This window comes from Oscarella lobularis, chromosome 19 (genome assembly GCF_947507565.1).
Source record: "Oscarella lobularis chromosome 19, ooOscLobu1.1, whole genome shotgun sequence".
Lineage (NCBI taxonomy): Eukaryota > Metazoa > Porifera > Homoscleromorpha > Homosclerophorida > Oscarellidae > Oscarella > Oscarella lobularis.
In genome coordinates, this window is record NC_089193.1 from 1,255,498 (window position 1) to 1,277,677 (window position 22,180).

Here is a 22,180-nt window from a genome sequence, read left to right on the forward strand (position 1 = left end):
ATCAAAGATTAGGCCCTGAATTTAATATTGAGGCCCTAAGAATCAAAGATTAGGCCCTCAATTTAATATTTAGGCCCTAAGGATCAAAGATTAGGCCCTGAATTTAATATTGAAGCTCTAATAATCAAAGATTAGGTCCTCAATTTAATATTGAGGCTCTGGGAATCAAAGATCAGGCCCTCAATTTAGTATTTAGACTCTGAGAATCAAAGATTAGGCCCTGAATTTAAAATTTAGGCTTTGAGAATTAAAGATTAGGCCCTCAATTTAATATTTCGGCCCAAAGAATCAAAGATTAGGCCCTCAATTTAATATTTAGGTCCTAAGAATCAAAGATTAGGGCCTCAATTTAATATTTAGGCCCTAAGAATCAAAGATCAGGTCCTCAATTTAATATTTAGGCCCTAAGAATCAAAGATTAGGCCCTTAATTTAAAATATAGGCTTTGAGAATTAGAGATTAGGCCTTCAATTAAATATTTAGGCCGTAGGAATCAAAGATTAGGTCCTCAATTTAATATTTAGGCCCTAAGGATCAAAGATTAGGCCCTCAATTTAATATTGAGGCCCTAAGAATCAAAGATTAGGCCCTCAATTTAATATTGAGGCTCTGGGAATCAAAGATCAGGCCCTCAATTTAGTATTTAGGCCCTAAGAATCAAAGATTAGGCCCTCAATTTAATATTTAGGCTTTAGGAGTCAAAGATTATGCTCTCAATTTAATATTTAGGCCCTAACAATCAAAGATTAGGCCCTCAATTTAATATTTAGGCCCTAAGGATCAAAGATTAGGCCCTCAATTTAATATTTTGGCTCTAAGAATTAAAGATTAGGCCTTCAATTAAATATTTAGGCCCTAAGAATCAAAGATTAAGCACTTAATTTAATATTTAGGCCCCAAAAATCAAAGATTAGGCCCTCAATTTAATATTTAGGCTTTAAGAATTAAAGATTAGGCTCTCAATTTAATATTTAGGCCCTAAGGATCAAAGATTAGGCCCTCAATTTAATATTGAGGCCCTAAGAATCAAAGATTAATCTCTCAATTTAATATTTAGGCCCTAAGGATCAAAGATTAGGCCCTCAATTTAATATTTTGGCTCTAAGAATTAAAGATTAGGCCTTCAATTAAATATTTAGGCCCTAAGAATCAAAGATTAGGCCCTCAATTTAATATTTACGCCCTAAGGATCAAAGATTAGGCCCTCAATTTAATATTTACTCTCTAAGAATTAAAGATTAGGCCCTCGATTTAATATTTTGGCTCTAAGAATTAAAGATGAGGCCTTCAATTAAATATTTAGGCCCTAAGAATCAAAGATCAGGCCCTCAATTTAATATTGAGGCCCTAAGAATCAAAGATTAGGCCCTCAATTTAATATTGAGGCCCTAAGAATCAAAGATTAGGCCCTGAATTTAATATTTAGGCCCTAAGGATCAAAGATTAGGCCCTCACTTTAATATTTAAGCTCTAATAATCAAAGATTAGGTCCTCTATTTAATATTGAGGCTCTGGGAATCAAAGATCAGGCCCTCAATTTAGTATTTAGACCCTGAGAATCAAAGATTAGGCCCTCAATTTAATATTTAAGCCCTAAGGATCAAATATTAGGCCCTGAATTTAATATTTTGGCTCTAAGAATTAAAGATTAGGCCTTCAATTAAATATTTAGGCCCTAAGAATCAAAGATTAGGCCCTCAATTTAATATTGAAGCTCTAATAATCAAAGATTAGGTCCTCAATTTAATATTGAGGCTCTGGGAATCAAAGATCAGGCCCTCAATTTAGTATTTAGACCCTGAGAATCAAAGATTAGGCCCTGAATTTAAAATTTAGGCTTTGAGAATTAAAGATTAGGCCCTCAATTTAATATTTCGGCCCAAAAAATCAAAGATTAGGCCCTCAATTTAATATTTAGGTCCTAAGAATCAAAGATTAGGGCCTCAATTTAATATTTAGGCCCTAAGAATCAAAGATTAGGCCCTCAATTTAATATTTAGGCCCCAAAAATCAAAGATTAGGCTCTCAATTTAATATTTAGGCTTTAAGAATTAAAGATTAGGCTCTCAATTTAATATTTAGGCCCTAAGGATCAAAGATTAGGCCCTCAATTTAATATTGAGGCCCTAAGAATCAAAGATTAGGCCCTCAATTTAATATTGAGGCTCTGGGAATCAAAGATCAGGCCCTCAATTTAGTATTGAGGCCCTAAGAATCAAAGATTAGGCCCTCAATTTAATATTTTGGCTCTAAGAATTAAAGATTAGGCCTTCAATTAAATATTTAGGCCCTAAGAATCAAAGATTAGGCCCTCAATTTAATATTTACGCCCTAAGGATCAAAGATTAGGCCCTCAATTTAATATTTACTCTCTAAGAATTAAAGATTAGGCCCTCGATTTACTGTTGAGGCTCTAAGAATCAAAGATTAGGCCCTCAATTTAATATTTTGGCTCTAAGAATTAAAGATGAGGCCTTCAATTAAATATTTAGGCCCTAAGAATCAAAGATCAGGCCCTCAATTTAATATTGAGGCCCTAAGAATCAAAGATTAGGCCCTTAATTTAATATTTAGGCCTTAAGAATCAAAGATTAGGCCCTCAATTTAATATTTAGGCTCTAAGGATCAAAGATTAGGCCCTCAATTTAATATTGAAGCTCTAATAATCAAAGATTAGGTCCTCAATTTAATATTGAGGCTCTGGGAATCAAAGATCAGGCCCTCAATTTAGTATTTAGACCCTGAGAATCAAAGATTAGGCCCTCAATTTAATATTTAGGCCCTAAGGATCAAATGTTAGGCCCTCAATTTAATATTGAGGCTCTAAGAATCAAAGATTAGGCTCTCAATTTAATATTTAGGCTTTAAGAATCAAAGATTAGGCTCTCAATTTAATATTTAGGCCTTAAGAAGCAAAGATTAGGCTCTCAATTTAAAATTTAGGCTTTAAGAATTAAAGATTAGGCGTTCAATTAAATATTTAGGCCCTAAGAGTCAAAGATTACGCCCTCAATTTAATATTTAGGCTTTAGGAATCAAAGATTAGGCTCTCAATTTAATATTTGTGCCCTAAGAGTCAAAGATTAGGCCCTCAATTTAATATTTAGGCCCCAAGAGTCAAAGATTAGCCCCTCAATTTAATATTTAGGCCCTAAGGATCAAAGATTACGCCCTCAATTTAATATTTAGGCTCTAAGAATTAAAGATTAGGCCCACAATTCTACTTTTAGGCCCTAAGAATCAAAGATTTGGCCCTCAATTTAATATTGAGGCCCTAAGGATCAAAGATTAGGCCCTCAATTTAATATTGAAGCTCTAATAATCAAAGATTAGGTCCTCAATTTAATATTGAGGCTCTGGGAATCAAAGATCAGGCCCTCAATTTAGTATTTAGACCCTTAGAATCAAAGATTAGGCCCTGAATTTAAAATTTAGGCTTTGAGAATTAAAGATTAGGCGTTCAATTTAATATTTCGGCCCAAAGAATCAAAGATTAGGCCCTCAATTTAATATTTAGGCCCTAAGAATCAAAGATTAGGGCCTCAATTTAATATTTAGGCCCTAAGAATCAAAGATCAGGTCCTCAATTTAATATTTAGGACCTAAGAATCAAAGATTAGGCTCTCAATTTAATATTTAGGCTTTAAGAATCAAAGATTAGGCTCTCAATTTAATATTTAGGCCTTAAGAAGCAAAGATTAGGCCCTCAATTTAAAATTTAGGCTTTAAGAATTAAAGATTAGGCGTTCAATTTAATATTTAGGCTCTAAGAATTAAAGATTAGGCCCACAATTCTACTTTTAGGCCCTAAGAATCAAAGATTTGGCCCTCAATTTAATATTTAGGCCCTAAGGATCAAAGATTAGGCCCTCAATTTAATATTGAAGCTCTAATAATCAAAGATTAGGTCCTCAATTTAATATTGAGGCTCTGGGAATCAAAGATCAGGCCCTCAATTTAGTATTTAGACCCTGAGAATCAAAGATTAGGCCCTGAATTTAAAATTTAGGCTTTGAGAATTAAAGATTAGGCGTTCAATTTAATATTTCGGCCCAAAGAATCAAAGATTAGGCCCTCAATTTAATATTTAGGCCCTAAGAATCAAAGATTAGGGCCTCAATTTAATATTTAGGCCCTAAGAATCAAAGATCATGTCCTCAATTTAATATTTAGGACCTAAGAATCAAAGATTAGGCTCTCAATTTAATATTTAGGCTTTAAGAATCAAAGATTAGGCTCTCAATTTAATATTTAGGCCTTAAGAAGCAAAGATTAGGCCCTCAATTTAAAATTTAGGCTTTAAGAATTAAAGATTAGGCGTTCAATTTAATATTTAGGCCCTAAGGATCAAAGATTACGCCCTCAATTTAATATTTAGGCTCTAAGAATTAAAGATTAGGCCCACAATTCTACTTTTAGGCCCTAAGAATCAAAGATTTGGCCCTCAATTTAATATTTAGGCCCTAAGGATCAAAGATTAGGCTCTCAATTTAATATTGAAGCTCTAATAATCAAAGATTAGGTCCTCAATTTAATATTGAGGCTCTGGGAATCAAAGATCAGGCCCTCAATTTAGTATTTAGACCCTGAGAATCAAAGATTAGGCCCTGAATTTAAAATTTAAGCTTTGAGAATTAAAGATTAGGCGTTCAATTTAATATTTCGGCCCAAAGAATCAAAGATTAGGCCCTCAATTTAATATTTAGGCCCTAAGAATCAAAGATTAGGGCCTCAATTTAATATTTAGGCCCTAAGAATCAAAGATCAGGTCCTCAATTTAATATTTAGGACCTAAGAATCAAAGATTAGGCTCTCAATTTAATATTTAGGCCCCAAAAATCAAAGATTAGGCCCTCAATTTAGTATTTAGGCTTTAGGAATCAAAGATTAGGCTCTCAATTTAATATGTAGGCCCTAACAATCAAAGATTAGGCCCTCAATTTAATATTTAGGCCCTAAGGATCAAAGATTAGGCCCTCAATTTAATATATTGGCTCTAAGAATTAAAGATTATGCCTTCAATTAAATATTTAGGCCCTTAGAATCAAAGATTAGGCCCTCAATTTAATATTTAGGCCCCAAAAATCAAAGATTAGGCTCTCAATTTAATATTTAGGCTTTAAGAATTAAAGATTAGGCTCTCAATTTAATATTTAGGCCCTAAGGATCAAAGATTAGGCCCTCAATTTAATATTGAGGCCCTAAGAATCAAAGATTAGGCCCTCAATTTAATATTGAGGCTCTGGGAATCAAAGATCAGGCCCTCAATTTAGTATTTAGGCCCTAAGAATCAAAGATTAGGCCCTCAATTTAATATTTAGGCCCTAAGGATCAAAGATTAGGCCCTCAATTTAATATTTTGGCTCTAAGAATTAAAGATTAGGCCTTCAATTAAATATTTAGGCCCTAAGAATCAAAGATTAGGCCCTCTATTTAATATTTAGGCCCTAAGGATCAAAGATTAGGCCCTCAATTTAATATTTAGGCCCTAAGGATCAAATATTAGGCCCTCAATTTAATATTTTGGCTCTAAGAATTAAAGATTAGGCCTTCAATTAAATATTTAGGCCCTCAGAATCAAAGATTAGGCCCTCAATTTAATATTTAGGCCCCAAAAATCAAAGATTAGGCCCTCAATTTAATATTTAGGCTTTAGGAATCAAAGATTAGGCTCTCAATTTAATATTTAGGCCCTAACAATCAAAGATTAGGCCCTCAAATTAATATTGAGGCTCTTGGAATCAAAGGTCAGGCCCTCAATTTAGTATTTAGGCCCTAAGAATCAAAGATTAGGCCCTCAATTTAATATTGAAGCTCTAATAATCAAAGATTAGGTCCTCAATTTAATATTGAGGCTCTGGGAATCAAAGATCAGGCCCTCAATTTAGTATTTAGACTTTGAGAATCAAAGATTAGGCCCTGAATTTAAAATTTAGGCTTTGAGAATTAAAGATTAGGCCCTCAATTTAATATTTCGGCCCAAAGAATCAAAGATTAGGCCCTCAATTTAATATTTAGGCCCTAAGAATCAAAGATTAGGGCCTCAATTTAATATTTAGGCCCTAAGAATCAAAGATCAGGTCCTCAATTTAATATTTAGGCCCTAAGAATCAAAGATTAGGCCCTCAATTTAATATTGAGGCTTTAAGAAACAAAGATTAGGCTCTCAATTTAATATTTAGGCCCTAACAATCAAAGATTAGGCCCTCAATTTTATATTTAGGCTTTAAGAATTAAAGATTAGGCTCTCAATTTAATATTTAGGCGCTAAGGATCAAAGATTAGGCCCTCAATTTAATATTGAGGCCCTAAGAATCAAAGATTAGGCCCTCAATTTAATATTGAGGCTCTCGGAATCAAAGATCAGGCTCTCAATTTAATATTTAGGCCCTAAGAATTAAAGATTAGGCCCTCAATTTAATATTTAGGCCCTAAGGATCAAAGATTAGGCCCTCAATTTAATATTTTTGCTCTAAGATTTAAAGATTAGGCCTTCAATTAAATATTTAGGCCCTAAGAATCAAAGATCAGGCCCTCAATTTAATATTGAGGCCCTAAGAATCAAAGATTAGGCCCTCAATTTAATATTGAGGCCCTAAAAATCAAAGATTAGGCCCTCAATTTAATATTTAAGCCCTAAGGATCAAAGATTAGGCCCTCAATTTAATATTGAAGCTCTAATAATCAAAGATTAGGTCCTGAATTTAATATTGAGGCTCTGGGAATCAAAGATCAGGCCCTCAATTTGGTATTTAGACCCTGAGAATCAAAGATTAGGCCCTGAATTTAAAATTTAGGCTTTGAGAATTAAAGATTAGGCGTTCAATTTAATATTTCGGCCCAAAGAATCAAAGATTAGGCCCTCAATTTAATATTGAAGCTCTAATAATCAAAGATTAGGTCCTCAATTTAATATTGAGGCTCTGGGAATCAAAGATCAGGCCCTCAATTTAATATTTAGACCTTGAGAATCAAAGATTAGGCCCTTAATTTAAAATTTATACTTTGAGAATTAAAGATTAGGCGTTCAATTAAATATTTAGGCCCTCAGAATCAAAGATTAGGCCCTCAATTTAATATTTAGGCCCCAAAAATCAAAGATTAGGCCCTCAATTTAATATTTAGGCTTTAGGAATCAAAGATTAGGCTCTCAATTTAATATTTAAGCTCTAAGGATCAAAGATTAGGCCCTCAATTTAATATTGAAGCTCTAATAATCAAAGATTAGGTCCTGAATTTAATATTGAGGCTCTGGGAATCAAAGATCAGGCCCTCAATTTAGTATTTAGACCCTGAGAATCAAAGATTAGGCCCTGAATTTAAAATTTAGGCTTTGAGAATTAAAGATTAGGCGTTCAATTTAATATTTCGGCCCAAAGAATCAAAGATTAGGCCCTCAATTTAATATTGAAGCTCTAATAATCAAAGATTAGGTCCTCAATTTAATATTGAGGCTCTTGGAATCAAAGATCAGGCCCTCAATTTAATATTTAGACCTTGAGAATCAAAGATTAGGCCCTGAATTTAAAATTTATACTTTGAGAATTAAAGATTAGGCGTTCAATTTAATATTTCGGCCCAAAGAATCAAAGATTAGGCCCTCAATTTAATATTTAGGCCCTAAGAATCAAAGATTAGGCCCTCAATTTAATATTTAGGCTCTAAGAATCAAAGATTAGGCCCTCAATTTAATATTTAGGCCCTAAGGATCAAAGATTAGGCCCTCAATTTAATATTTTGGCTCTAAGAATTAAAGATTAGGCCTTCAATTAAATATTTAGGCCCTAAGAATCAAAGATTAGGCCCTCTATTTAATATTTAGGCCCTAAGGATCAAAGATTAGGCCCTCAATTTAATATTTAGGCCCTAAGGATCAAATATTAGGCCCTCAATTTAATATTTTGGCTCTAAGAATTAAAGATTAGGCCTTCAATTAAATATTTAGGCCCTCAGAATCAAAGATTAGGCCCTCAATTTAATATTTAGGCCCCAAAAATCAAAGATTAGGCCCTCAATTTAATATTTAGGCTTTAGGAATCAAAGATTAGGCTCTCAATTTAATATTTAGGCCCTAACAATCAAAGATTAGGCCCTCAAATTAATATTGAGGCTCTTGGAATCAAAGGTCAGGCCCTCAATTTAGTATTTAGGCCCTAAGAATCAAAGATTAGGCCCTCAATTTAATATTGAAGCTCTAATAATCAAAGATTAGGTCCTCAATTTAATATTGAGGCTCTGGGAATCAAAGATCAGGCCCTCAATTTAGTATTTAGACTTTGAGAATCAAAGATTAGGCCCTGAATTTAAAATTTAGGCTTTGAGAATTAAAGATTAGGCCCTCAATTTAATATTTCGGCCCAAAGAATCAAAGATTAGGCCCTCAATTTAATATTTAGGCCCTAAGAATCAAAGATTAGGGCCTCAATTTAATATTGAGGCCCTAAGAATCAAAGATCAGGTCCTCAATTTAATATTTAGGCCCTAAGAATCAAAGATTAGGCCCTCAATTTAATATTGAGGCTTTAAGAAACAAAGATTAGGCTCTCAATTTAATATTTAGGCCCTAACAATCAAAGATTAGGCCCTCAATTTTATATTTAGGCTTTAAGAATTAAAGATTAGGCTCTCAATTTAATATTTAGGCGCTAAGGATCAAAGATTAGGCCCTCAATTTAATATTGAGGCCCTAAGAATCAAAGATTAGGCCCTCAATTTAATATTGAGGCTCTCGGAATCAAAGATCAGGCTCTCAATTTAATATTTAGGCCCTAAGAATTAAAGATTAGGCCCTCAATTTAATATTTAGGCCCTAAGGATCAAAGATTAGGCCCTCAATTTAATATTTTGGCTCTAAGATTTAAAGATTAGGCCTTCAATTAAATATTTAGGCCCTAAGAATCAAAGATCAGGCCCTCAATTAAATATTGAGGCCCTAAGAATCAAAGATTAGGCCCTCAATTTAATATTGAGGCCCTAAAAATCAAAGATTAGGCCCTCAATTTAATATTTAAGCCCTAAGGATCAAAGATTAGGCCCTCAATTTAATATTGAAGCTCTAATAATCAAAGATTAGGTCCTGAATTTAATATTGAGGCTCTGGGAATCAAAGATCAGGCCCTCAATTTGGTATTTAGACCCTGAGAATCAAAGATTAGGCCCTGAATTTAAAATTTAGGCTTTGAGAATTAAAGATTAGGCGTTCAATTTAATATTTCGGCCCAAAGAATCAAAGATTAGGCCCTCAATTTAATATTGAAGCTCTAATAATCAAAGATTAGGTCCTCAATTTAATATTGAGGCTCTGGGAATCAAAGATCAGGCCCTCAATTTAATATTTAGACCTTGAGAATCAAAGATTAGGCCCTTAATTTAAAATTTATACTTTGAGAATTAAAGATTAGGCGTTCAATTAAATATTTAGGCCCTCAGAATCAAAGATTAGGCCCTCAATTTAATATTTAGGCCTCAAAAATCAAAGATTAGGCCCTCAATTTAATATTTAGGCTTTAGGAATCAAAGATTAGGCTCTCAATTTAATATTTAAGCCCTAAGGATCAAAGATTAGGCCCTCAATTTAATATTGAAGCTCTAATAATCAAAGATTAGGTCCTGAATTTAATATTGAGGCTCTGGGAATCAAAGATCAGGCCCTCAATTTAGTATTTAGACCCTGAGAATCAAAGATTAGGCCCTGAATTTAAAATTTAGGCTTTGAGAATTAAAGATTAGGCGTTCAATTTAATATTTCGGCCCAAAGAATCAAAGATTAGGCCCTCAATTTAATATTGAAGCTCTAATAATCAAAGATTAGGTCCTCAATTTAATATTGAGGCTCTTGGAATCAAAGATCAGGCCCTCAATTTAATATTTAGACCTTGAGAATCAAAGATTAGGCCCTGAATTTAAAATTTATACTTTGAGAATTAAAGATTAGGCGTTCAATTTAATATTTCGGCCCAAAGAATCAAAGATTAGGCCCTCAATTTAATATTTAGGCCCTAAGAATCAAAGATTAGGCCCTCAATTTAATATTTAGGCTCTAAGAATCAAAGATTAGGCCCTCAATTTAATATTTAGGCCCTAAGGATCAAAGATTAGGCCCTCAATTTAATATTGAGGCTTTAAGAATCAAAGATTAGGCCCTCAATTTAATATTGAGGCTCTGGGAATCAAAGATCAGGACCTCAATTTAGTATTTAGGCCCTAAGAATCAAAGATTAGGCCCTCAATTTAATATTTAGGCCCTAAGGATCAAAGATTAGGCCCTCAATTTAATATTTTGGCTCTAAGAATTAAAGATTAGGCCTTCAATTAAATATTTAGGCCCTAAGAATCAAAGATTAGGCCCTCTATTTAATATTTAGGCCCTAAGGATCAAAGATTAGGCCCTCAATTTAATATTTAGGCCCTAAGGATCAAATATTAGGCCCTCAATTTAATATTTTGGCTCTAAGAATTAAAGATTAGGCCTTCAATTAAATATTTAGGCCCTCAGAATCAAAGATTAGGCCCTCAATTTAATATTTAGGCCCCAAAAATCAAAGATTAGGCCCTCAATTTAATATTTAGGCTTTAGGAATCAAAGATTAGGCTCTCAATTTAATATTTAAGCCCTAAGGATCAAAGATTAGGCCCTCAATTTAATATTGAAGCTCTAATAATCAAAGATTAGGTCCTGAATTTAATATTGAGGCTCTGGGAATCAAAGATCAGGCCCTCAATTTAGTATTTAGACCCTGAGAATCAAAGATTAGGCCCTGAATTTAAAATTTAGGCTTTGAGAATTAAAGATTAGGCGTTCAATTTAATATTTCGGCCCAAAGAATCAAAGATTAGGCCCTCAATTTAATATTGAAGCTCTAATAATCAAAGATTAGGTCCTCAATTTAATATTGAGGCTCTGGGAATCAAAGATCAGGCCCTCAATTTAATATTTAGACCTTGAGAATCAAAGATTAGGCCCTGAATTTAAAATTTATACTTTGAGAATTAAAGATTAGGCGTTCAATTTAATATTTCGGCCCAAAGTATCAAAGATTAGGCCCTCAATTTAATATTTAGGCCCTAAGAATCAAAGATTAGGCCCTCAATTTAATATTTAGGCTCTAAGAATCAAAGATTAGGCCCTCAATTTAATATTTAGGCCCTAAGGATCAAAGATTAGGCCCTCAATTTAATATTGAGGCTTTAAGAATCAAAGATTAGGCCCTCAATTTAATATTGAGGCTCTGGGAATCAAAGATCAGGACCTCAATTTAGTATTTAGGCCCTAAGAATCAAAGATTAGGCCCTCAATTTAATATTTAGGCCCTAAGGATCAAAGATTAGGCCCTCAATTTAATATTTTGGCTCTAAGAATTAAAGATTAGGCCTTCAATTAAATATTTAGGCCCTAAGAATCAAAGATTAGGCCCTCTATTTAATATTTAGGCCCTAAGGATCAAAGATTAGGCCCTCAATTTAATATTTAGGCCCTAAGGATCAAATATTAGGCCCTCAATTTAATATTTTGGCTCTAAGAATTAAAGATTAGGCCTTCAATTAAATATTTAGGCCCTCAGAATCAAAGATTAGGCCCTCAATTTAATATTTAGGCCCCAAAAATCAAAGATTAGGCCCTCAATTTAATATTTAGGCTTTAGGAATCAAAGATTAGGCTCTCAATTTAATATTTAGGCCCTAACAATCAAAGATTAGGCCCTCAAATTAATATTGAGGCTCTTGGAATCAAAGGTCAGGCCCTCAATTTAGTATTTAGGCCCTAAGAATCAAAGATTAGGCCCTCAATTTAATATTGAAGCTCTAATAATCAAAGATTAGGTCCTCAATTTAATATTGAGGCTCTGGGAATCAAAGATCAGGCCCTCAATTTAGTATTTAGACCCTGAGAATCAAAGATTAGGCCCTGAATTTAAAATTTAGGCTTTGAGAATTAAAGATTAGGCCCTCAATTTAATATTTCGGTCCAAAGAATCAAAGATTAGGCCCTCAATTTAATATTTAGGCCCTAAGAATCAAAGATTAGGGCCTCAATTTAATATTTAGGCCCTAAGAATCAAAGATCAGGTCCTCAATTTAATATTTAGGCCCTAAGAATCAAAGATTAGGCCCTCAATTTAATATTGAGGCTTTAAGAAACAAAGATTAGGCTCTCAATTTAATATTTAGGCCCTAACAATCAAAGATTAGGCCCTCAATTTAATATTTAGGCTTTAAGAATTAAAGATTAGGCTCTCAATTTAATATTTAGGCCCTAAGGATCAAAGATTAGGCCCTCAATTTAATATTGAGGCTCTCGGAATCAAAGATCAGGCCCTCAATTTAGTATTTAGGCCCTAAGAATCAAAGATTAGGCCCTGAATTTAAAATTTAGGCTTTGAGAATTAAAGATTAGGCGTTCAATTTAATATTTCGGCCCAAAGAATCAAAGATTAGGCCCTCAATTTAATATTGAAGCTCTAATAATCAAAGATTAGGTCCTCAATTTAATATTGAGGCTCTGGGAATCAAAGATCAGGCCCTCAATTTAATATTTAGACCTTGAGAATCAAAGATTAGGCCCTTAATTTAAAATTTATACTTTCAGAATTAAAGATTAGGCGTTCAATTTAATATTTCGGCCCAAAGAATCAAAGATTAGGCCCTCAATTTAATATTTAGGCCCTAAGAATCAAAGATTAGGCCCTCAATTTAATATTTAGGCTCTAAGAATCAAAGATTAGGCCCTCAATTTAATATTTAGGCCCTAAGGATCAAAGATTAGGCCCTCAATTTAATATTGAGGCTTTAAGAATCAAAGATTAGGTCCTCAATTTAATATTGAGGCTCTGGGAATCAAAGATCAGGCCCTCAATTTAGTATTTAGACCCTGAGAATCAAAGATTAGGCCCTGAATTTAAAATTTAGGCTTTGAGAATTAAAGATTAGGCCCTCAATTTAATATTTCGGTCCAAAGAATCAAAGATTAGGCCCTCAATTTAATATTTAGGCCCTAAGAATCAAAGATTAGGGCCTCAATTTAATATTTAGGCCCTAAGAATCAAAGATCAGGTCCTCAATTTAATATTTAGGCCCTAAGAATCAAAGATTAGGCCCTCAATTTAATATTGAGGCTTTAAGAAACAAAGATTAGGCTCTCAATTTAATATTTAGGCCCTAACAATCAAAGATTAGGCCCTCAATTTAATATTTAGGCTTTAAGAATTAAAGATTAGGCTCTCAATTTAATATTTAGGCCCTAAGGATCAAAGATTAGGCCCTCAATTTAATATTGAGGCTCTCGGAATCAAAGATCAGGCCCTCAATTTAGTATTTAGGCCCTAAGAATCAAAGATTAGGCCCTGAATTTAAAATTTAGGCTTTGAGAATTAAAGATTAGGCGTTCAATTTAATATTTCGGCCCAAAGAATCAAAGATTAGGCCCTCAATTTAATATTGAAGCTCTAATAATCAAAGATTAGGTCCTCAATTTAATATTGAGGCTCTGGGAATCAAAGATCAGGCCCTCAATTTAATATTTAGACCTTGAGAATCAAAGATTAGGCCCTGAATTTAAAATTTATACTTTGAGAATTAAAGATTAGGCGTTCAATTTAATATTTCGGCCCAAAGAATCAAAGATTAGGCCCTCAATTTAATATTTAGGCCCTAAGAATCAAAGATTAGGCCCTCAATTTAATATTTAGGCTCTAAGAATCAAAGATTAGGCCCTCAATTTAATATTGAAGCTCTAATAATCAAAGATTAGGTCCTCAATTTAATATTGAGGCTCTGGGAATCAAAGATCAGGCCCTCAATTTAATATTTAGACCTTGAGAATCAAAGATTAGGCCCTGAATTTAAAATTTATACTTTGAGAATTAAAGATTAGGCGTTCCATTTAATATTTCGGCCCAAAGTATCAAAGATTAGGCCCTCAATTTAATATTTAGGCCCTAAGAATCAAAGATTAGGCCCTCAATTTAATATTTAGGCTCTAAGAATCAAAGATTAGGCCCTCAATTTAATATTTAGGCCCTAAGGATCAAAGATTAGGCCCTCAATTTAATATTTTGGCTCTAAGAATTAAAGATTAGGCCTTCAATTAAATATTTAGGCCCTAAGAATCAAAGATTAGGCCCTCTATTTAATATTTAGGCCCTAAGGATCAAAGATTAGGCCCTCAATTTAATATTTAGGCCCTAAGGATCAAATATTAGGCCCTCAATTTAATATTTTGGCTCTAAGAATTAAAGATTAGGCCTTCAATTAAATATTTAGGCCCTCAGAATCAAAGATTAGGCCCTCAATTTAATATTTAGGCCCCAAAAATCAAAGATTAGGCCCTCAATTTAATATTTAGGCTTTAGGAATCAAAGATTAGGCTCTCAATTTAATATTTAGGCCCTAACAATCAAAGATTAGGCCCTCAAATTAATATTGAGGCTCTTGGAATCAAAGGTCAGGCCCTCAATTTAGTATTTAGGCCCTAAGAATCAAAGATTAGGCCCTCAATTTAATATTGAAGCTCTAATAATCAAAGATTAGGTCCTCAATTTAATATTGAGGCTCTGGGAATCAAAGATCAGGCCCTCAATTTAGTATTTAGACCCTGAGAATCAAAGATTAGGCCCTGAATTTAAAATTTAGGCTTTGAGAATTAAAGATTAGGCCCTCAATTTAATATTTCGGTCCAAAGAATCAAAGATTAGGCCCTCAATTTAATATTTAGGCCCTAAGAATCAAAGATTAGGGCCTCAATTTAATATTTAGGCCCTAAGAATCAAAGATCAGGTCCTCAATTTAATATTTAGGCCCTAAGAATCAAAGATTAGGCCCTCAATTTAATATTGAGGCTTTAAGAAACAAAGATTAGGCTCTCAATTTAATATTTAGGCCCTAACAATCAAAGATTAGGCCCTCAATTTAATATTTAGGCTTTAAGAATTAAAGATTAGGCTCTCAATTTAATATTTAGGCCCTAAGGATCAAAGATTAGGCCCTCAATTTAATATTGAGGCTCTCGGAATCAAAGATCAGGCCCTCAATTTAGTATTTAGGCCCTAAGAATCAAAGATTAGGCCCTGAATTTAAAATTTAGGCTTTGAGAATTAAAGATTAGGCGTTCAATTTAATATTTCGGCCCAAAGAATCAAAGATTAGGCCCTCAATTTAATATTGAAGCTCTAATAATCAAAGATTAGGTCCTCAATTTAATATTGAGGCTCTGGGAATCAAAGATCAGGCCCTCAATTTAATATTTAGACCTTGAGAATCAAAGATTAGGCCCTGAATTTAAAATTTATACTTTGAGAATTAAAGATTAGGCGTTCAATTTAATATTTCGGCCCAAAGAATCAAAGATTAGGCCCTCAATTTAATATTTAGGCCCTAAGAATCAAAGATTAGGCCCTCAATTTAATATTTAGGTTCTAAGAATCAAAGATTAGGCCCTCAATTTAATATTTAGGCCCTAAGGATCAAAGATTAGGCCCTCAATTTAATATTGAGGCTTTAAGAATCAAAGATTAGGCCCTCAATTTAATATTGAGGCTCTGGGAATCAAAGATCAGGACCTCAATTTAGTATTTAGGCCCTAAGAATCAAAGATTAGGCCCTCAATTTAATATTTAGGCCCTAAGGATCAAAGATTAGGCCCTCAATTTAATATTTTGGCTATAAGAATTAAAGATTAGGCCTTCAATTAAATATTTAGGCTCTAAGAATCAAAGATTAGGCCCTCAATTTAATATTTAGGCCCCAAAAATCAAAGATTAGGCCCTCAATTTAATATTTAGGCCCTAACAATCAAAGATTAGGCCCTCAATTTAATATTTAGGCTCTAAGAATTAAAGATTAGGCCCACAATTCTACTTTTAGGCCCTAAGAATCAAAGATTAGGCCCACAATTTAATATTTAGGCCCTAAGGATCAAAGATTAGGCCCTCAATTTAATATTGAAGCCCTAAGAATCAAAGATTCGGCCCTCAATTTAATATTTAGGCTTTAAGAATTAAAGATTAGGCTCTCAATTTAATATTTATGCCCTAAGAATCAAAGATTAGGCCCTCAATTTAATATTTAGGCCCTAAGGATCAAAGATTAGGCCCTCAATTTAATATTTTGGCTCTAAGAATCAAAGATTAAGCCCTCAATTTAATATTGAGGCTCTAGGAATCAAAGATTATGCCCTCAATTTAGTATTTAGGCCCTAAGAATCAAAGATTAGGTTCTCAATTTAGTATTTATGCCCTAAGAATCAAAGATCAGGCCCTCAATTTAATATTTAGGCCCTAAGAATCAAAGATTAGGCCCTCAATTTAATAGTGAGGCTCTAAGAATCAAAGATTAGGCTCTCAATTTAATATTTAGGCCCTAAGAATCAAAGATTAGGCCCTCAATTTAATATTGAGGCTCTAGGAATCAAAGATTAGGCCCTCAATTTAATATTTAGTCCCTAAGGATCAAAGATTAGGCCCTCAATTTAATATTGAGGCTTTAAGAATCAAAGATTAGGCCCTCAATTTAATATTGAGGCTCTGGGAATCAAAGATCAGGCCCTCAATTTAGTATTTAGGCCCTAAGAATCAAAGATTAGGCCCTCAATTTAATATTTAGGCCCTAAGGATCAAAGATTAGGCCCTCAATTTAATATTTTGGCTATAAGAATTAAAGATTAGGCCTTCAATTAAATATTTAGGCCCTAAGAATCAAAGATTAGGCCCTCTATTTAATATTTAGGCCCCAAAAATCAAAGATTAGGCCCTCAATTTAATATTTAGGCTTTAGGAATCAAAGATTAGGCTCTCAATTTAATATTTAGGCCCTAACAATCAAAGATTATGCCCTCAATTTAATATTTAGGCTTTAAGAATTAAAGATTAGGCCCTCGATTTAATATTTAGCTTCTAAGAATTTAAGATTAGGCCCACAATTCTACTTTTAGGCCCTAAGAATCAAAGATTAGGCCCTCAGTTTAATATTGAGGCTCTAGGAATCAAAGATTATGCCCTCAATTTAGTATTTAGGCCCTAGGAATCAAAGATTAGGCCCTCAATTTAATATTTAGGCCCTAAGGATCAAAGATTAGGCCCTCAATTTAATATTTTGGCTCTAAGAATCAAAGATTACGCCCTCAATTTAATATTGAGGCTCTGGGAATCAAAGATTATGCCCTCAATTTAGTATTTAGTCCCTAAGAATCAAAGATTAGGCCCTCAATTTAATATTTATGCCCTAAGAATCAAAGATCAGGCCCTCAATTTAATATTTAGGCCCTAAGAATCAAAGATTAGGCCCTCAATTTAATAGTGAGGCTCTAAGAATCAAAGATTAGGCTCTCAATTTAATATTTAGTCCCTAAGAATCAAGGATTAGGCCCTCAATTTAATATTGAGGCTCTAGGAATCAAAGATTAGGCCCTCAATTTAATATTTAGGCCCTGAGAATCAAAGATTAGGCCCTCAATTTAATATTTAGGTCCTAAGAATCAAAGATCAGGTCCTCAATTTAATATTTAGGCCCTAAGAATCAAAGATTAAGCCCTCAATTTAATATTGAGGCTCTAAGAATCAAAGGTTAGGCCCTCAATTTATTCTTGAGGCTCTAAGAATCAAAGATTAGGCCCTCAATTTAATATTTTGGCCCTAATGATCAAAGATTAGGCCCTCAATTTAATATTGAGGCCCTAAGAATCAAAGATTAGGCCCTCAATTTAATATTTAGGCTCTAAGAATCAAAGATTAGGCCCTCAATTTAGTATTGATGCTCTATGAATCAAAGATTAGGCTCTCAATTTAATATTTAGGCCCTAAGAATAAGATTAGGTCCTCAATTTAATATTGTGGCTCTTAGAATCAAAGATTAGGCCCTCAATTTAATATTGAGGCTCTGACAATCAAAGATTCGGCCCTCAATTTAATATTTAGGCCCTAAGGATGAAAGATTAGGCCCTCAATTTAATATTTAGGCCCTAAGAATCAAAGATCAGGTCCTCAATTTAATATTTAGGCCCTAAGAATCAAAGATTAGGCCCTCAATTTAAAATATAGGCTTTGAGAATTAGAGATTAGGCCTTCAATTAAATATTTAGGCCCTAGGAATCAAAGATCAGGTCCTCAATTTAATATTTAGGCCCTAAGAATCAAAGATTAAGCCCTCAATTTAATATTGAGGCTCTAAGAATCAAAGGTTAGGCCCTCAATTTATTCTTGAGGCTCTAAGAATCAAAGATTAGGCCCTCAATTTAATATTTTGGCCCTAATGATCAAAGATTAGGCCCTCAATTTAATATTGAGGCCCTAAGAATCAAAGATTAGGCCCTCAATTTAATATTTAGGCTCTAAGAATCAAAGATTAGGCCCTCAATTTAGTATTGATGCTCTATGAATCAAAGATTAGGCTCTCAATTTAATATTTAGGCCCTAAGAATAAGATTAGGTCCTCAATTTAATATTGTGGCTCTTAGAATCAAAGATTAGGCCCTCAATTTAATATTGAGGCTCTGACAATCAAAGATTCGGCCCTCAATTTAATATTTAGGCCCTAAGGATGAAAGATTAGGCCCTCAATTTAATATTTAGTCCCTAATAATCAAAGATTAGGTCCTCAATTTAATCTCTAAAGTGATAAATTTATCAGTGCGCGCGTGACATGGGTTGCGCGATTATTCATACGAATTTTTTTTAATTTGTAGGTGCTCCCCGATTCGTTCGGCGTTCCAACGACACGACTGTGGACGAGCACGAGTCGATTCGTCTCGACTGCACCGTCGATTCGACGCTTCAACCGTCGCCGATCGTCAACTGGTTCGTCAACGGTCGCTCGCTTCCCGACGCCGACGAATATCCGCGACACGCGCTCTCAAACGATCGATCGTCGCTGTACGTCGAACGAGCCCGCCCGACCGACGCCGGTTTCTACGCGTGCGAAGCGCGCAACGAGGTGGGAACGATAATGCACAGTTTGACTGTAAGCGTACACGGTAAGCGTTCTCAGGAACTCGTCTCATAGATATCCTTATTCATTTTTCTTCAGTTCCTCTTCGCTTCGACGCGGTTCCGTCTGACGTGTCGATCCCAGTCGGCGAAGCCGTGGCGTTTCGTTGCGCCGCGACGGCGAGCCCCGTTGCGCCGATCGTCATGTGGTTTCGACACGGTGTTCCTATCGACGCTCATTCGCCGCTTTACGTCGTCGGTAGCGAAAGTCTGGTCATACTGAAAGCGCGTCGATCGGACACCGGCTGGTACACGTGCATGGCCTCCATCGGCTCGGCGAATATCTCTCGTTCGGCTTTGTTGGACGTTCTCGTGCCGCCTGCGTTCGTTTCGTCGTCGGCGACGGGGACGCGAGAGGTGAAAAGGGGTCTTAATGCGACGTTTACTTGTACAGTTTCCAGCGGAAATCCCGTGCCGGAGATTACGTGGAAAAAAGACGGCGCTCCTCTTGTCGCCGTTTCTCAATTCAGGTAAAGAAAAAAAAGTGCAATGTAGAGTCTATTAGATCTAGGCCAGTCCTGACAAAAATTTTCGCGTTTATTCGGCAGACAGGTGTCTTCATAGATAAGATACCTTATACTGCATTTTGGAGTTGGCATGAAACTTCTCAGATAAGATATCTTATCTGTATGTACTGCATTTAGAATTAGATGCAATCTCCTTTTGGCCCGTTTTTTTAATTGGTAAATGTTGGGAACGACCGACCAGTGTCTGTAACTCGTTGCGCGCAAGCGGCCCTTGCGGTTCAGGCGGACGGAACGTGTCTAGTGCATAATAATAGCGTGGTAATGGCAGGATGAAAAAATTCTATCTTCCCTTAGCAGACGCTGCCATTGACCACGCCATTATTATGCACGAGTGGCGTTCCTTGCGCGTGAACCGTAAGCGTCGCTCGCGCGCAACGAATTGAAGACACTTGCCTGTCGAAAGTGGGCGTTCCCGCCAACGCTAGAGTGTACTTTTTATGCGCGAGTGGCGTTCCTTGCGCCTGAACCGCAAGCGTCGCTCGCGCAACGAATTGAAGACACTTGCCTGTCAAAAGTGGGCGTTCCCGCCAACACTACAGTGTACGTTTTATGCGCGAGTGGCGTTCCTTGCGCCTGAACCGCAAGCGTCGCTCGCGCGCAAACAAGTGCTGACACTGGTTTATCAAAAGCGTTTTTATGGATCCGAAATTTAGTGGCCTCTATAGAAACTAGGTCGAATTCTTTGTGACATTGGTATACGTTTATTCTCTTTGCTCAGACAGATTCTACCGCTTTTGATAAACCAGTGTCAGCACTCGTTGCGCGCGAGCGACGCTTGCGGTTCAGGCGCAAGGAACGCCACTCTTGCATAATAATGGCGTGGTCAATGGCAGCGTCTTTAGAAACCGTGCTAGTCTACTGTAGTAGTAGGCGATTTAGTGTGTAGGACGTTGCATTTAGCGAAGGGAACCAGCATGTCAGTGAGGCCTCCGACAGATATCTCTTTTGTCTTCCTAGACTTTCTCGCGACAGCTCTCAGCTCACCATAGACCCGTCGAAACCGTCGGACAGCGGCGTGTACACGTGCACGGCGTCGAACGGCGTCGGCGCGTCGCCGTCGATCGACCATCGGCTCTTAGTCTGGCAACCACCGCGCATATCCCAAGAATCGCACGCTATCGTCGTCGACGCCGGCGATTCGATTGTCATTCCGTGTTCGGCGTCCGGCTCGCCGACGCCGACAATCAAATGGGACTACAGTCATCAACCGTTGCCTAGCGACGGACGCTTTCACATACAGTCGGACGGATCGTTGATTGTGCTCAACGTCGGGAGCTCGGACATGGGCGAATTGGACTGCATGGCGAGAAACGATTACGGCACGGACGTCATCATAATCGAACTCATCGTCAATCGACTCGCGGCGAAGCATCCCGTCATAAACATGTGTCCGACTCCCTTCACCGGGTTCATAGGAATGCGAGCGTCGTTCCGATGCGACGCAACGGGCACGCCGCCGCCTAGAATTACGTGGCTTTCCAATGGGATGCTCGTCAACGCGAGCGCCGGATTCAACGTCTCCGACAACGGGAGGGAGCTCGTTGTGCCAGTACTGTCGGCGCGACACGAGGGACAGGTGACGTGCGTCGCGCGGAATTCACAAGGAGTAACCCGGTACACCGTACCGTTGACAGTTGCGCGTACGTGGAGGGGGAAAATCGCGCGTTACAATAAGACGCAGTTTTCTTATAGGTCCACCTATGTTCGTGAAATATCCCGATACGACTCCACAGCGAGTCGGACGCACGGTCGTCTTGACGTGCACCTTCGAAGGATCGCCCAAACCCGACGTCATCTGGGCGGTGAGGAGTTCGAACGGAAGCGGAGGCTTTGCTGACGATTGGAGCGGCATTCCGTACGAAAGCGGACGTCACTTTCAACTCGTCGACGGCAGCCTCCTCATCGCCGATCTTCGTCTCGGCGACGCCGGCGAGTACGAATGCACCGGCACGAACGGCATTGCCGACGCTACCGTAGCGACGTTCCTGAGCGTCGACGGCGACGAAACGTCGTCGCCCGGCAATCGTCTTCGTTGGGCGTCGTCGCTCGTCGGCGACGGCAACGTGACAATCGTCGCCGGCGAGACGGGCGTTCTGCGCTGCGACGTCGACAGTCATCCGCCGGCGGCGTTCGTTTGGCGTTTGAACGGTGACGTGCTGACGGCGGCGAACGGCAACGGGTATTTCATAACGGCAAACGGCACGTTCGTTATTCCCGATGCCAGCGTCAATGCGAGCGGCGATTACACGTGCTTGGTATCGAACGGGCTGCGCCAACTCTCCAGGTTATTTCGCGTTGAAGTTCCCGGTAAGACTGTGACGCTTTGAACGGGAAATAGTTAGACGACTTTTCTTTGTTTAGTTTCTCCTACTATCAGAGAGGGGCCAATGAGTCGCTCCTATCCGTGGACCGACTTCACGTCGGCTAATAGACCGGCCATCTTGAGGTGTGTCGTCGAAGGATCGCCGGCTCCGGACATTCTCTGGCGGAAGGGTAACACGATGATTCTACCCGAAGGAAAGTATCGTATCGACTCCGAGGGCAGTCTTATTATTGATCCTCTCGAGTTCGTCGACGCTGGCGAGTACACGTGCGTCGCTCTGAACAAAGCCGGCGTGGCTAGCGCTACGGCAACGGTTTTAGTACAAGGTACTTATCATTTCACTTTTGAATTAATTA

The 22,180-nt window shown here is 36.8% G+C and overlaps 1 protein-coding gene across 2 annotated transcripts in view; it reads left to right on the forward strand.

The window, feature by feature from the left end:
* Window positions 1–22,180, forward strand: part of LOC136198723 (hemicentin-1-like) — a 32,864-nt gene that overhangs the window by 10,081 nt on the left and 603 nt on the right. For both annotated transcript variants that reach the window (XR_010672854.1, XM_065988732.1), the window contains exons 23-27: window positions 18,674–18,961; window positions 19,015–19,444; window positions 20,459–21,141; window positions 21,194–21,808; window positions 21,863–22,150. Coding sequence is in view for 1 of the 2 variants with exons in the window: in XM_065988732.1 (XP_065844804.1) it covers window positions 18,674–18,961; window positions 19,015–19,444; window positions 20,459–21,141; window positions 21,194–21,808; window positions 21,863–22,150 (2,304 nt within the window). In the remaining variant the exon portion in view is untranslated. The remainder of the gene's footprint in view (window positions 1–18,673; window positions 18,962–19,014; window positions 19,445–20,458; window positions 21,142–21,193; window positions 21,809–21,862; window positions 22,151–22,180) is intronic.